The 17,358-nt window shown below is 35.6% G+C and overlaps 1 protein-coding gene across 2 annotated transcripts in view; it reads left to right on the forward strand.

Moving 5' to 3' along the window:
• Positions 1-17,358, forward strand: part of fbn2 (fibrillin 2) — a 115,196-nt gene that overhangs the window by 73,843 nt on the left and 23,995 nt on the right. For both annotated transcript variants that reach the window (XM_088629828.1, XM_088629829.1), the window contains exons 32-46: positions 823-945; positions 4,466-4,588; positions 4,993-5,118; positions 6,964-7,086; positions 9,477-9,599; positions 10,160-10,321; positions 10,549-10,617; positions 10,724-10,849; positions 11,014-11,139; positions 11,297-11,449; positions 11,685-11,756; positions 12,571-12,696; positions 14,587-14,712; positions 16,570-16,695; positions 17,093-17,209. In XM_088629828.1, coding sequence (XP_088485954.1) covers positions 823-945; positions 4,466-4,588; positions 4,993-5,118; positions 6,964-7,086; positions 9,477-9,599; positions 10,160-10,321; positions 10,549-10,617; positions 10,724-10,849; positions 11,014-11,139; positions 11,297-11,449; positions 11,685-11,756; positions 12,571-12,696; positions 14,587-14,712; positions 16,570-16,695; positions 17,093-17,209 — 1,821 coding nt within the window. The remainder of the gene's footprint in view (positions 1-822; positions 946-4,465; positions 4,589-4,992; positions 5,119-6,963; positions 7,087-9,476; positions 9,600-10,159; positions 10,322-10,548; positions 10,618-10,723; positions 10,850-11,013; positions 11,140-11,296; positions 11,450-11,684; positions 11,757-12,570; positions 12,697-14,586; positions 14,713-16,569; positions 16,696-17,092; positions 17,210-17,358) is intronic.

Below are 17,358 nucleotides of genomic sequence, written 5' to 3' on the forward strand. Positions count from 1 at the left end.
TTAAACTATTACAATATTCATATTACATTATACTGTAGCACACTGCCTTGGTGATGGTCTGCTGGGACTGTTCATTAAAAAGGGGAAGGTATTTATTTTCCTGTTTCTTACCACATGGTGTGTTGGTGAACAGTGTGCTATACTCTCTCTTTTATCCCCTCTCAGTGCCTAGCACGCACCTGTTAATCATTAAGGACAATAAACCCTTCTTCTACTTTTCCACTCTCCACTGACACAGATAAACTAGTAAGTCCAGCAAGGATCACTTCAAAAAATCATGTAACAGAACTTCATATGTCTTGATTCCTTGTGTTGGCTTGCTTTCAAAATCACAAGAATGCTTTTCAGCTATGCCTAAAAAGGTAACAGAGCAAACACACTGTGGAAGTCATACCAGACAACACACATGTACCGTAAGAGAAAATACACACCTGATGCAATATAGAAGAAGACTGAGGCTGCACATGACGTTTTCTCTAAAGTTGGATTTAAATAACTCAGATTGACGTAAGTTGGGGAGTACCGGTACAGCAAAATCAATCACTGAAGAAAGTAGCTGAATCATAAGGTGATTAATTATGTTTATAATTCTGCCTGCACTTTTTCCTTTCTCTCTTATTGTTGCTGAAAACAGAGGAGTAAATCATGTAGATATTTGTACCGCTACCATTGTTACAAATTTGAGAAGGTTTTTCTTCAGCATTTTCAACAGAAAAAGTTTTGTGAAAGCACAGATCTACAATTGATTCTTCAGATTGTTGTCTGAGTCATTTTTTAACTAGAGATGCTGTATTTTTAGTAAATATATTTTTTCTTGTTTAGATGTGGACGAGTGTGAGATTGGGGCTCACAACTGTGACTTGCATGCTTCCTGTGTCAATGTGCCAGGGAGTTTTCACTGCGCCTGTCAAGAGGGATGGGTAGGGAATGGCATAAAATGTGTGGGTAAGCACAAGTACTTTAAACATCAGGGAGACCAAAGAGGGATGATTATTTTTGCATTGGAAGATTTAAAGCAGTTTGATTTAAATGACAATATAATGTAACTCACTTGATGTTGTTTAAAAAAAAAACATTAAATCATTTTTCTTTGCTGCCTACATTTTTTCCTCAAGAAAGTTAATGTTAGAAGCATTTTGTCGGTACAAAATATGTTAAGTAATATAATTAATAGTTATTCATAAAAGTCAGCCACTTCTATCTGCTAAAATTGGCATACTGTACGTTTATGATCTAATTATACAGCTTGAACACTGGAGATATCTACTTTATGATGTGGTTGGCTACTTTAAGAAATTATGTAGCATTGAATGATTTAGTAATTAAAATAATTATTTTAGATAAATTATTGAAATAACTACCATCAAATATACTGTACCTCAATTTGTTAATTTCAGTTCTAACGTATGTTGAACTGAACCACAATTCATCTCTGCATTTGTGTGATGTCAAGTGATGTGGTTTTTCCATATAGATGAATCCATCAAATGTATACTTTAAATCTCAAAACATGAGTGGTTGACTGAATAGTTTGCTTTGTGGTAAAAAACTAATTTTGGTTTCAGTGCCAAACCGTATATGAATAGAGTCTATTACTTGCTTTTCTGAAATAATTCACACTAAGATATACTTAAAATACCATCTCTCATCACTGCTTTGACTTGACAGATCTGTTGCAAGAAATGCTTTTTGTTTTTTCCTGGGTTTTTTGGTCAAAAACAGAATATGTGCTCTTTTATACTCTTAGTTTTTTGACACAATATTTACTGAACAAATAGATGTTTTCAGGCCAATATTTTCTTAACTTTGTATGTCTGGTATTATATTTAATTTATGTACAGTACAAACCTGGTTAGACTTGTCTGAACAGATGATTGCTTAGATTTGCAGTAGTAGAACCATAGATAGCATTCTGCACTATGTTCCAACATATTTTCTGTTACTAAATTGATTTATAACCTATATATGATCAAGTCTAGAGTGGCACAGCAGCACAGTGATTAGCATTACTGCCTCGTGGAGCTGGGGACCTGGGTTCAATTCCTAACTTGGAGTGTTGTCAGCATGGAGTTTGTACAGTATGTGCTCCAGCAAAATACAAAATGTACTGTTTGGGTAGTTGGCTTCTGGAAAACTGGCCCTAGGTGTGAGTGCGTACACGTCTGTATGTGTCTGTCCTCCGATGGACTGGCGTCCCATCCAGGATGTACTCTGCCTTGCACCCATTGCATGCTGGGATGGGCTTCATCTGCCCTGCAACCATGAACTGAAAGAAACAGTTAGAAAATGAATGGACGATCGAGTCTAAAGCTAGACAGAGGGAGAATTCGTAAAGTTGTTTTGATACAAAATGATGACTTGATTTTGCAGCACGGTTTGCTCCAAAATGTAATCTTAAAGACACATTTGCAATCAGCTTTTTCAGTGTCCTGGTTACCTTGTTTGAGCACTCATGTCACAACATCAGTATAAAAGTAACTGCTACAACTCCAGTGATCACAGACTCATTAATGATTTTAGTCACCATAAGGCATATACAGTAAGTGAAAGTAAACTGAACTAAAATAAAAAGTAGGAACTGGAGAAAAATGACAAGAAATAAGTTCCACTTTAATTGCCAGTGCAGTTAGGCTTAACAGAATAACATTGATAAAGTATTTAAAGGAACACCTTTGAATTTAGATGTACTGTAGACTGTACAGATGTACTTTTGAATTTAGATGTACTGTATAGTGGTTACCATTGCTGCCTTGCAGCACTGGGGCCCTTGGTTCAATTCCTGAGGTTCTGTCCCCGTATAGTTTATACTCTCAAGTATGTTCTCCCCATGTTTGCGTGGGTTTCCTCCAGATGCTCTGGTTTCCTCCCACAATCCAGAGACATATCTTATTTTGAAAGGGTTTTAGGAGATTATCACAAATATATGATATCATTACATACAGTATGATAATACAAATCAGTATTATATTAGCCAATCAGTCAGTAGAACCAATAAGCCAGAAGTCTGGCTTGTACAGTTTTACAATGGATTTATAGTGGAAATAATAGGGAACTCAGTGGTTATTCTCAAAGAATTTAGAAAGATAAGTGGTTTAGTGAAGAGCATGTCTGTTCTCAATTAGCTTTTGTTTCCAACCCCAAAAATGTACAGATGACCCTGGTTGATAAGACAGTTAGCATGAAAGACACAACGCAACAGAGATGTAATTTCTGTAATACTAGCTTTGATGGATTAACATAAAGGCTTTTTAAAAAGCAAAACATTGTTTACATTTAGAGGATGCCACAATTATCTTGCTTTAGTTAATATGTTAATGTAGAATTTTATGTTTTGTAATGTAACATTGCAAACCATCTGCAACATGTATCTCATCTGCAGTTCTTTTTTTACTACTACAGTATTTGTAACAGATGTTACGGGATTTGGAGAAAGACCTGAAACAATAGTACTATTATGATATTTCCATACTTCAGAAAAAAGCACTTTAAATATGTAAAAAAAAAGGTCATTTAAAATTTCATTATGTAAAATAATACAACCCTGACATAATGTTCTCAGAATTTAAATGATTGTCTTCTTTTCTGTTCAAGTATTTTAAAATCCCTAAAAAAGAGAAAAAAAAGTTATTTTAAAAGGAAATTCATTCTTTAATAAACAGGAAAGGCATTAATCCAAACTGCATACAAAAGGATCCTAACAGAGAAAGATGGAACTCCAACTGGTAATCTAAGTATGAAATCTGAGGAAAGGAAAAAAGGAAGAGCTAGACACTGGTCTTGGTGTTCCAGGCACCCAATGTGTTAGTGTTATTTTGGGTAAATTGCTGTCCTTTTGGATGTGAATTATAATGTTTTTACAATATCTATCTAATAATAGTCTATCCACAAACAGGACACCTGAACAGAATGAGAAGTTAACAAATCCACAAATTGACCTTGCATACTATCCGTTATTTTTGCATATTCATGTTGTTGCTGTATAAAAATGCATCTTTAATTTATTTTTTATGAAGCGCTGTCTTGAAATGTAAGAATATATTCTGTCATTCTGTATATTCTCTGAAAGAGTATAAAATGTCATTTTATAGATTGTATAAATGTACCTTTTCTTTTCCCAAGGAAGGTGAAACAAAGGCTTTACAACATGTAGTATTAGAAAAGGAGATACACAGTGAGATTAAACCAGATGACATAAATAGAAAGAAGTACAGTTAAAACTGAGATGTTTTTACCCAAAGAGTTTTGGCAGTATAGAACAGGCTATGCAGCCATGATGAGGCTTCCATCAAGAGATGCCTGGTTGAAAATATTGGATAGGATCAATAAGCATCTAACTACCAAATGTACAGTACCTGATAGGTCAGCTAAGCCTATCTGGTACAAAAAAAGATAAATAGAACTAAATACAAATATGCTGTCATAACTGTTGTTCAGTTTTTTCTCTTCATGTTATCTCCACACACAGATCTTGATGAATGTGCTAATGGGACACATCAGTGCAGCCCCAGTGCCAAGTGTCTAAACATACCTGGATCATATCGCTGTGCTTGTGCAGAGGGGTTCTCAGGGGATGGCTATACATGTTCAGGTAAGGAAAAAAACAGCAAAAACAATGACATTTCAGTTTTATTTCTGAAAATGTTTTAGATAGACCGGATAACCTTTTGGAAATCATTATGTTCTTATGTGTATCCCTGTGATTGAAATATATATATTTTTTAAACTGCATTTGTGGCAACACTTTGTAAACCCTTTAAGAGCTGTAACACAAGCCATGATTCACAGAATGTAGCCACCTGGTGCTATCATCACTAATGATTAATTGAGTATGTATTACCAGTACTCTCGGAAATAGTATATACTGTATTAACAGTTTTAAAAGCTTCTATCTTTTGCATTTATTTTTGCTAACATGTCATTTGTAATCTCTGAACTAAAAAACACTGCACAATCCATGTGTTTTGACATCTTTGTAATATTTCTTCCTTCCAGATGTGGATGAGTGTGCAGAGAATGTGAATCTCTGTGAGAACGGACAGTGTCTGAACACCCCGGGAACATACCGGTGTGAATGTGAGATGGGCTTCACGCCAGCCCCAGACAGCAAGTCCTGCCAAGGTGGGTAACCAGCATCACAGCCCCTGCCTGAGATCCTGAATTGGCAGTGTTTTGGAAACCCATAGAATAACACACACTGCTGTGGCCTGCCCCTTCAAACAGAAGACAAGGAGCATGACCCAGACATAAAAGTAAATTGCTTCAATTGAGCCTTACAAGGAAACAAAAAAAAAAGTATTTTCATTCTTAATAAGTCTACCCTGACAAAACGCCAAGATTTAGTGTGTTAAAACTTGGCTGGATAAGCCCAGACTGTTTGCCAATAAAAATCATAAGCAGACCTCTCCTCTGCAGCATCTCACAAATTTATTTGTAAAAACTAGTTTTGTCCCAGAGAGAATGATCATAAAATTGCATCTTGTAATGTGTTTACAACTGTAAAGATGTTTTACAACTGGTTTCAGACTGTAAAACCACATAAATCATGCTTAGGAATACAACACAGTGAAATGCTTTTAGTTAAAATGACCATGACAAATATTATATTATATATATTATATTGATATTATATTAATACAGATATTACAGTGTTATGCTGTGAACATTCTGTGAAACTACAATTTAAAATGACTATACCAGAATGCTGAAACCTTGTTCTACACCTGTGAAAAATACATTTGGCTTCAGATCTGTATTGTGTCCTTTCAGCTTTTCACAACTACCGGAGATGTATCCCTCCTCTGATGCTATAAACAATTTTTTACTCATTAATTAGAATACTATGAATGAAATCCCCACTTTAAAAATAAAGGACAGTATTTTTTGTTTGTAATCCCCACTCTGAATGAATGGCAGTTACTGTATTTCTTTAAAAGTATTGGAAAAAAACACTGTCGAAAAAGCTGTCAGAATAAGACATTAGTAAAACATAGAGTATTATCAAGTTGTGTTATACCTCAGGGATCGTGTTATAAAATAGTTCTTTCAGTGGTAAAGCAGTCGAGAATGATAAAATTTCATTCATTTCAATACTTTATCCTTCGTAGTTGTAACCTAGAGGGGTGTTAGTAAATAGAAGAGGTTAAGGAAAAGCAAAATAATTACAGTAGGCTAATAATGGCATCAATTTTGAAACCTACTTGAGCGCAAGCAATTTATGGATTTTAAGTTATGACCCACCCAATTATGACTACTCAGGGGAAACTTAACAAGGTAATCTAGGTTAATTTGACATGAACAAATTAGTGCTGTAGAAATAAACAGGGAATAGTTTAAAAGACAATTATGTATAACAATTATGTGAAGTGACACATGCAGTAAGACTCAAAAGAAAAGCTTATCACCTTTTGCCTTGCATCAGCTTCCTTCACTATATCCTTAACATTATCTCTCCTAATGCACTTAGAAGCAAAATCAAATCTTTGTGAGAGTTAGATTGGCTTTTATAAAATCCTTTGCAGGTGAGTCTTTACAAAAATTCAAATAAACGAACTGCCTGGTAAAACTTAACTAGTTCCATAATATTGATACTGTATGAAAGATCCTTTTCCTAAATTTAATCTAAGACCCTTCAGTACCCAATACATGGCAGATTTCGATTTATCATGGAGATCCATTAGTGAAGATTGAAGGCTGTTACTCACTCTTTCTTGTCCTTTTCCTTCTCTGTCTGTTCTACACTTCTCTAATACTACTTTTACATCCCGTCTTTGTTGTCTGTCCTATGGTTATGTGGTCATCTTCATTTTTTTAGTCCCCAAACAAACATATTACTGCATTTTTGTCTCTATTTTTCTCAATTATTTATACAATGTAAATGTGTACCACAAAAGCCCAGCATAGCAGTGATTCACATGTCCTTATTGATACCCGATAATTTTAATTTCCCTTTAACCTTGTTTGCAGATATTGATGAATGTACCTTCCAGAATATATGCGTATTTGGCACCTGCAAGAATTTGCCAGGAATGTTCAGATGTATTTGTGATGATGGGTATGAATTGGACAGATCTGGTGGAAACTGCACAGGTAAGTAGGCTGTTTTTAAAATTGGTGGCAAATTTAATATTCTTCTTACTTTAAAAATTCAGCAGAGTAGAGTGGTTAATGTCTTTGGATTATTATTATTGTAGTCGTACAGAAGCTCCTAAAGAATGTGTTCACCACAGTTCATCAAAGTCAAGTACTATACTTTAGAAGATGGCTTTGTGCTGAAATATCCAGTGAGTTCATTTGACCTACAGTATAAATAACGTAAACCAAGATTTCTTTTACAAAAGAAAATGTGTAAAATGAAAAGACAGATGACATTTTGTATATCTTGAGTGCAGTCTTTTTTTGGTAGAATTGTTATTGTGAAAAATCAGTCTGGAAATCAAATATGTCTTGATTGAGATTTTCAAATGCAATAGAAATATTTCACTGCACTCTTAGAACACATGTGGGAGCATCTAGAAAGGGAGCAAAGGAAAGAACATCCACTGCCATCCTTTTTAAATGTTTGAAGAGCACATTTCAAATAAGTGATTGTACTCCAGGCAATAACAAATAACAGTCAAGAATCATCTAATGCATGTAACAGTGCAGCTAAATACTACATACAGTACATGCGGCTAGTGAAAATACTACAAATGTGAGAATCTAATGTATTCCCTTTCAATGAAATAAAAAAATGCACTGGCAATGTTTCATTAGAGCACATGTATGTCAGAGCACTGTATTTCTTGTAGTCAGCTAAAGTCACAAGTATAAGTTGCTGTGGAAGAAATAATGTAATGGCATTTTACTGCTTTAGTGACATTTCAGTCAGTAGTTCAACTGAAACTTTAATACCGTTTCTTCTCTATCAGTAGCACCTGACTGGATCCGCTTATATAATAAAAGACGTGAACCTCCTGTAAAGGGAGGGTCTCTGAAGTCTGTAATTAAAAGATGGAAACATGGTTGAAATTTTATGCGCTGTTCTACACAGAGAGACACAATTTGGCAGTTTTTTCATGGATACCATTTGTTTTATCTTGTGTTTGAAATCTTAATCCTAAAAAAGACTCCCTATAATCCCTTATTAAAATTCATGCTCCTCTGGCTGGCTTTACCAGAGCCTTTTCCATCTGTGCAGTTTGGAATTCCCTGGAATCTCTGTTAGTAATTCTAAATTCCTGAAGATCTTTGAAGATAAGTCAACGACCTCCTGTTTTAATCTGGTTTCCCTCTGGACCTTTTCCTGTATATTATTAAAATATGTAAGATTTCTAATAGTTTTTTTAACGTTTATTGTTCATTTTAGATTTGCTATGAAATGCCTTGTAATAGTTGTTTTGAAAGGCACAATCCTACTGTATATAACCCCGATAACATACATAGGGTCTTGGTAAAATATGAAAGAAGAAAAAAAAATATTCTTGAAAGCTTTTAAACCAAGTGCTCTGTTTGATTTTGACCTGTGCCTAAATGAGGCTATACTTCTGACACTCTTGTGACTTGGCCTCTGTTGAGGTCATAAGAAAACCTTTTTTTCCCACTTGTTCACATCTTGTCCTCATCCTGGAACATAGTCAGTCTTAGAAATTACAAGCCTGTCGACATTGTATGGGTGACAGGGCCTTCTCCTGTTATGCCCCCAATCTCTGGAACTCTCTGCCCAAGGATATCAGAGAGTCACCTTCTCTAAACTGCTTCAAATCCAGACTCAAAACCTTCTTTAAAAAAGCCTTTACTTAACTGTTCCATTCTTCGCCCCTCTGCTTTTCTTAGTACCACCATCCTCAGTCTCCTCTGTATATTGTAATTGTTTTATTTTATGTATTCTTTTTATTTATTGTTGTTGACATTCTGTTAAGTGCTTTGAGAAGCCACCTTTAAAGGCGCTATATAAAATAAAGTTTATTATTATTATATTAGAAATTAGTTAATCTGTGTACTAATTGTTCTGTATTTGTCTTAACCTGTTGTGAGATCCACAGTCTTATTTTTGTTCTACTATGTTGTGTCAGGATTACAGAGCCTGTCTCACTTCTGGTTTAGATGGAGGTTACCTGTCTATCCTGTTAAGTCGTATTAAACTTATATACAGACGTTTTATTGAGAGACTGCAGTTTACTGTAGTTGATTTTCTCCGTACATATTTTTCTACATAGAGAACTTCAGATTGCACAATTCTTTTTTATCTGTGTTTCTTTTTACCTCTGTGATCTCCCCTGGATTTACACAGAAAAAAGTAGCATGAAAAACAGTATAATGGTTAAAAAGTTTTCATCATTTAAAAATAAATTAAACAGAAGGAATTTCAGCTGAATCATGTTTTTAAGAAAGTAATCAAATAATTACAGTAATTATTTATTTTTTATCTGACTAGATTCTTTATACTGTAGCTGTTTTTATTTTATTTTATGTTGAGCAGTATTGCTGTTGTTTTGCAGATATTGATGAGTGCTTGAATCCCATTAGCTGTGTAAATGGCTTGTGTAAGAACACTGCTGGATCTTATGAATGTAACTGCCCACCTGACTTTGAGCTGAATCCAACTGGGGTCGGTTGTGTTGGTAAGGTTTTGTATTGTGTTAGCCAAAAACTCTTTTGTATATTTATATGACATTACGGTAGTTTCTTGTCCCGAAACTTTGGAAATCCCTTTAAGGTGACATCGATGACACAACAAAAAATGAGTACTGAGGAGCTCCAAAGCACTAGTCTCATTAGGACTACCAGCTAAAATTAGATTCATTGGCAAAAAACCTTGAAGACTTCAGATTAATAAACAAAAGTTAGTTTATGTACAAATAAGGTGTTTATTTTAGGATTTTTAAATACAGGAGAGAAAGAATAATTCCTAACACTTACAGTACATAGCACTTTTCCGGACACTCCACTCAAAGTGCTTTATGGGTAATCGGGACTCCCCTCCACCATCAATGTGCATCCCCACCTGGATGATGCGATGCCAGCCGTAGTGCGCCAGTATGCTCACCACACACCAGTTATCAGGAGACAGAGTGACGAAGCCAATTCAGAGATGGGGATTATTAGGAGGCCAAAGGGAAATTTGGCCAGGATGCCTGGGAACACCCCCTACACCTAAGAATGTTCTTTTTGTGTTCTTCAGACACCCGTGTTGGTAACTGCTATTTGGAGGTTGGTTTCCGGGGTGATAATGGGCTGTCCTGTAGCGTGGAGATCGGCGTTTTGGTTAGTCGCTCTTCCTGCTGCTGCTCCCTGGGAAAAGCCTGGGGAAACCCCTGTGAGCACTGCCCAGCTGTCAACACAAGTAAGCGGACCTTCCAAATACTGTAATTTGTACTGTATATAAACACACATAGTTTAGAATGAGGTTGAACTGTAGTAGATTATGGAAACTAAATGTACTTACAGTATGTTTGAAAAGGCAGTCAATGACGAACTTATATATAGGTTTCTCTTCAGAGAAGTCTACACAGAGTAAACTTCTTATAATCCAACCAATAGTTATACAAGCCTTTTTAAATGTTTTCCCAGCTGAATATAACACGCTCTGCCCAGGAGGAGAAGGGTTTAGAACCAACCCCATTACAATATTATTGGAAGGTAAGTTCTTTTGGAAGTACATAGGGTAAGATAAGGATAAGCCTCTTCAGTTTCCACACAAGTAGGCCATTTTGAAGCTTACATCAGGTGTGTTCTTGGCTTACAGATATTGATGAGTGTCAGGAGTTGCCAGGTCTGTGCCAGGGAGGAAACTGTATCAATACCTTTGGCAGTTTCCAGTGTGAATGCCCATCTGGCTACTACCTCAATGACGAGAGTCGGATCTGTGAAGGTAAGAGGGAATTTAATGTTCGTGTGCTATGATAAAACCCCACTTTTACTATAAAAATAATTAACCTCAAAAGTATTTAAATGTGGCAAACTATAGAATCTTTCTCATTGTTTCACATTTATTGACTGCAACAAAGAAATAGAACTTTTGTGGTTTTTTTGCAGATATTGATGAGTGTATCACCCATCCTGGAATCTGTGGTCCTGGCACATGTTACAATACTCTGGGTAACTACACATGTGTGTGCCCTCAGGAGTACATGCAGGTCAATGGTGGAAACAATTGTATGGGTAAGTCAAAGCAAACACTACCATGGAACAATGATACAGTCCACTCTGCACGATTTATATCTTTTGTTCTCTAAGTATTAATGGTCATAACAAACATTTTTAAACCTTTGTTAAGATGAACATCACATACTGTACTATCGTTTCTGCTCTTCAACAGATATGAGGAAGAGTTTGTGTTACAGAAACTACAATGGAACTGCCTGTGAGAATGAATTGGCTTTTAACATCACAAAGAGGCTCTGCTGTTGTGCCTACAATGTTGGGAAGGCCTGGAACAAACCCTGTGAAACTTGCCCAACTCCTGGAATGTGTAAGTATAGAGTTACAGTATCAGTTATTTTATTAGTCAATTAAGTCTAGTGCTGTAACTGTTCAGTACCTCCATATGATAACACCCATTCTGTAAAATAATGTTTATTATTATTATTATTATTATTATTATTATTATTATTATTATTATTATTATTATTATTAACTATATTAACAGCAAAGAGTGCCAATGGTTGTTTTGCATCTCATGCAGCATGTGACTTCTGTCTTAACAGCTGATTATCGCACACTGTGTGGGAATGGATTTCCTGGATTCTACTTTGACATTGAAACTGGAAAAGCTGTGGGTAAGATACAATAAAAAGGCCTACAGTTTGTCTAATGTCATTCTGTGTTCTGAAGAATACAAATGGATGTGTTTCATTAATAACATTATACCATACATTATGTGGTATATTGACCACAAAGACTTGACTCATCAGGACATAGAAACTGTTACATTATTCTTAAAAACATAGCAGAAGATCAGATGTTTTGGCCAGATCATGCTTCTGTCTGAAACGTTGGCCCTTCTCTTACATTATACATAATATTTGCATTCTATATCCTGAATAACTGTTGTACCACTTTTTTTTTTCTTGAATCTCATTTGAAATAATTGGTTTGAAAGAACAGGCTATTTTGCTTTCAGTTTTGGTATCAGAATTGGACATTTATATGACTTTGTAAAGCAGTCACTTACTCAAGGTACTACTGTATGTTCAGTCCTGTTTTCTGCCAATGTGAATACAACAGGTTTGATCAAATTAGTTGCTTATATATGAATATAGTGCTGAGTATATGAGTAAAATAAGATACTTTTCAACATAAAGAACACGTACTGTATGTGTTTTACAGTGAAAGGTTTTATGGAATGTAATAACCACAGACGCTTATTGCACATGGTTCATCTAATTACCATGGGAGTATACATGATGAAAAATATATATATTTCCTGTCATCCTATTTTGTTAAGTATACCACTTAAATCCATTTTTAAAGCATGTCATTAATGTCGACAAAATGCAAACCGATAACTTTTACTGCTGTCTTGAGACACATTCACAACAATGAGAAAACCTGGAGGAATTCTAAGCTATGAGCATCTCCCTTCCCATGCAGATATTGATGAGTGCCGAGAGATTCCTGGGATATGTGCCAACGGTGTTTGCATTAACCAGATAGGAAGCTTCCGTTGCGAGTGTCCAACTGGTTTCAGCTACAATGACCTGCTCTTAATCTGTGAAGGTATGCAGTAGAAATATAAATGCAGCCATTTCTCATTTCTCTCTGTCATTTCTCAGTGCTTTTTCTACAGAATCTGCATTAATGGTATTAATGCTGATCAAACAGCTTCTATATATAGATTTATAGATTTATTGTTTGATATCATAGTCTTTCCTAGTATTTTCAACATTTTCATACAGCTGATACCACAATCAGTTTATGAAAGTTCAGTTTTATGACAACTGGGCCGCGAATTTGTCTGCAATAACTAACCATTGCCTAGTGTGTGCATTGCCTAGCTTTGAAGGAAGGCTCATCAGGTAGCCTCCTCACAGTGTGTTTCTCTAAAGATATATGCTTTCCTATGGAGCACATAAAAGGGGATCTGGTATTTCCTGTCTTGAAAAAGTAGTTGCAACCACAGAGGATGGTAACTGTAGCTGGCGATTAGGTCCATTTTTAGTCAAATCAAACAGCAGTTTTTGTCAACTTTACAAGGGGGCAGGAAGAACTTTAGACTTGAGACAGTGTGGGTGTTGTGTTTCATTCTGTATGACTTGGTTTGCTTTTCCATTCTTTTAGATTTTTTTTTCTTTTCAAAATATTAGCACACTGTCTGTCTGTATTTTGTATGATCTCCACAGTCTCTTTCTCAGCCCTTCATGTAGATGATGTATATTAGAGTTAATTTCTTTCAGACAGCAGCAAAACCCCTCTGCCTAGTCTCATAATGCTCTTAGTGCGGTCAATTATTGGAAAACCCCAAAATCCTTGAATCTTTTTAAGTCAGTCCAGTTTTCAAATTCAAGCTGAAATTGTCCTCATGAGAGACCTTGCAAATGCGAGTCTTGCTTTATACAGTAGTTTCTTTGGGGTGGTGCGGTGGCTCTGTGGCTAAGGATCTGCATCTGTGGCCCCTGAGCAAGGCCCTTAACCCCAGCTGTTCCAGGGGCGCTGTATAAATGGCTGACCGTGTGCTCTGACCCCAAGCTTCTCTCCCTGTCTGTGTGTCTCATGGAGAGCAAGCTGGGGTCTGTGAAAAGACAAATTCCTAATCCAAGAACTTGTACAGTATATGGCCAATAAAGAGATCTTTCACTTTTGTTGTGAAACTAGCATATTGAGAAGGGCATACCTGGCAGCAGATACTGAAATGGATGTTTGACTAAGAGCCTACTCATTATATTAGGAAAATCAGAAACAATTCTATAAAATAAAAATATAGTACATTAGCAAAACAATATGCTTTTATGAACAAATAAACCTTTGTCTATTGTGAGCCTGGGGGCTTTCCAACAATCTAATTATGAGATTTCTGTTGCATTTAAGGTCCTAGACCTATTGACCCCCTCCAACTCTTCAAATATTGTTCACTGATTTAACTAACAGGCAACCTAACAGATTGTGAACTCTGTTAAGTATCATAATTTCTCATTTATTAAGCATATTTTTTAAATTATACTACTTTCCCCCATGATGTATTGAAGACATCATAGCACGTGCTAGTGAGTATATCTTTCAAATTAACCAGATTAAGATTCATGATTTGAAAAGTTATTTCTATATACTTTGTGTTGCAAAAATGAGTTTATTTCTTTTAAGGGTTTAACAACAATTTACTAAGATAAAAATGTGTTTAATAAAAGAATCATAGTAAATATGTCAAATTAATTATGATTTGACTGCATTTATTACCAAAATTATTTAATATTGCATAACGTGATATCTTTTCCCCCTAGTTTGAACAAAACCTTTTTTCATTCACTTTTTTTAGTGTGTGATTGATGTTAGGGTGTGTGTGGAGGTTTAGATGTCTTTTGATTGAAAAGAATTTGGACAATAACCCAGCAGAACTTCTGTTTAATAAAAATACCCAATTTTGTGAAGTCTATAAGATTCTGTTGTTTTCAGATATTGATGAGTGCAGCAATGGAGATAATCTCTGTCAGCGCCACGCAGACTGTATCAACAGCCCAGGCAGCTATCGTTGTGAATGCTCTGATGGATTCAGACTCTCTCCCAATGGCGCATGCATTGGTGAGTCCTGATGTATTTGTCTGTATAATTTAGTGAACCAGCAAAACAGATGCTTAGGAACAAATGCATAGAAACAAATTTTACTTGGGTATGTGCTTCACAAGGTACGAACTTCTGAAAGTATTAAAATGATATCATCCACACAGCTACACAAATCAAGTGTCTGTGGAAAAAAACATCCACACTCCTATCCATAACAAAAAAATCAATGTACAGTATCGTTATTATTAAGCTTTCATGTAGTTCTTCCATGCTGTTATTTCTGAACTGTAATAATAATTGCATTTATAAAGCACTTTTCATCCCAAAGAATCCCAGATCCAAAAGTGTTATACATATAGGAGACCCACTACTGTACATCTATCACTGTAGTATATAGTGTATCACTATAGATGTACTGTATATGCATGGCGGCCATTATGCACCTGCAGCACTATTACACCAAGAAATTCTCTACATTAGGTAGAGAAATGAGAAATTACTTCACCAATTGAATTAAAAGGTTACATTTAGGGAGGCCAGATTGTACAAGCCCAGAATGGAATTGAGCCAGAACACTTTAGAAAAAGTGCCATGAGGGTAGGGGAGTAGACAGCAGCTTGAAGTGCTGTGAACACTTGAAAGTACTGTACTGTCATTGATGTACTATACGTCACTGAGGACCTTTATTCAACACAGTTGAATCTCTCAAAATGAAATCTAATTTCTTTAGTTTCTGGGAATAAGAGCAAAGGTAGAAATTACTGCATGTTTTCTTTTCCTAATGAACGCAGAACTGGGCTTTTCACCCCTGAACTGATTTGTCAGAGAGTATTGCTCTCTATATTATTGCACATACATGAAAATTACATATTTGCCATGAAGCAGTGACCCATGATTTTGTGATTCTATTCTATTGTATTCTGTATTCACTAATTGTATTCACTTATCCATTTTTATTAAATGGATAAGTGAAATAATGCATTTTGATGTTGTAATTGATCACAAATTAATGCGGTAATTAGGACATCGGTTTTAAATTTTAATTTTTAGTATACATTATTCATACTTTTCCTGACAGACATAAACCAATATTATTTTTATTGTGAACAATATTACCAAAGAGGATTGAATGGATTGAATGAACATGAGTGACTAAAAATACATTTCCCTTAAACCTGAAGACCACTCAGAAAATGTTTTCTACATTCTACTCTTCACAAGGGAATTAACCACTACAACTGTTCAGTTTTACTTAAAACCAATAACTGTAATTCATCTTTAATTCATGAAATTTCAAACATCTTTTGTTTTGCATCTTAATATAAATTGGGATGTCAAGTATTATGTATTTTAGGTTTTTGTTAATACCAAATTTTTCTTCGATTTACATTTTAAATGTAATGGCAGTTGCACAGCACTTTCTATAATATGTTTTTGGTGCTCACGGTAAAAAAATCTAACTGAGGAATGAAAAACTCATCCTCAATCATTAAAATACAGCCTGACTGAAATTCTGAATGCAGATTTTTAGGGAATCCTCTTTTGCAACTTGCTACTTCACTTCTATAAGCAGGCAGTTATTTTATTTTTTTGTGCCTTATCTCAGAATCTCAGTCTCATTATCTTTTGTGTGCAGCCCTGCTTCAGAAAATAGCCTCCTATTGTCTATCGAGGCTGCCAATTAGCTCAACCACTCAGCCAGGGAGGGTCTACAGCTTTATGACCAAGAGAAGTGGTGTAAGGAAAAGGTGGGGCAGATGGAAATATACACTTTGGCAGTGTGTGCTTTCTAAAAATACTTGTGATGGGTGATGTTGATTAGCAGAGTACATCCACTGAGTTTTGACCTTGATATCTAACTTTCCCCCCTTAAAGATCGTAATGAGTGTCTGGAAATTCCCAATGTCTGCAGCCACGGGGAATGTAGAGACTTGCTGGGAGGATACCAGTGTGTCTGTCACAATGGCTTCAAGGCAACCCCAGACAGGAAGATGTGTATGGGTGAGTGTACACTTACTAGTTGAATTAAACCTTTCCCTTTCAACTATGTGTCATGGAGCCACATTTGAAGTAAACCATTGTCTCGAACTTGTTGTTGTTATAAGTCTATACAAAGTCAATGTTGAGTCAAGTACTGTATACTGTAGAAATAAATATAATTATAAAGTAGTATCGATAATACTATAACAAATAACTTGGTTTGCCCTGCTTTAATTATTCAACATATAAACTGTTTTTGTTCCCATACTGTCAGTTGGCACTACTAACATAGACTAAGACAATTTGAGAATTTCTAAAAGATGGTGGCGATCAGATGGTAAACTGTGAGGGCCCTGAAAGGTGAGAGCTCCCTCTGCTGTTCCAGATGGGTAATTTCTGTGTATTTTCATTTTTTAAGATGTTGATGAATGTGACCGGCAGCCTTGTGGTAACGGAACTTGCAAAAATACCGTGGGCTCATACAACTGCCTGTGTTATCCAGGATTTGAGCTTACACATAACAACGACTGCATAGGTGAGGCCCTGTGTGGCGTGATTTTTTAGTTTTAAAATAAAACCATGGGAGGTTTTGCAACATGAACCTCATTTTAACAAGCTTCTACAGTCACTTTATGTCACATGCATTCAGTGACACAACAGTCACTTAGCATGTTTGCAGTTGCT

Source organism: Lepisosteus platostomus, chromosome 4, assembly GCF_059453375.1.
Source record: "Lepisosteus platostomus isolate fLepPlt1 chromosome 4, fLepPlt1.hap1, whole genome shotgun sequence".
NCBI classification, from domain to species: domain Eukaryota; kingdom Metazoa; phylum Chordata; class Actinopteri; order Semionotiformes; family Lepisosteidae; genus Lepisosteus; species Lepisosteus platostomus.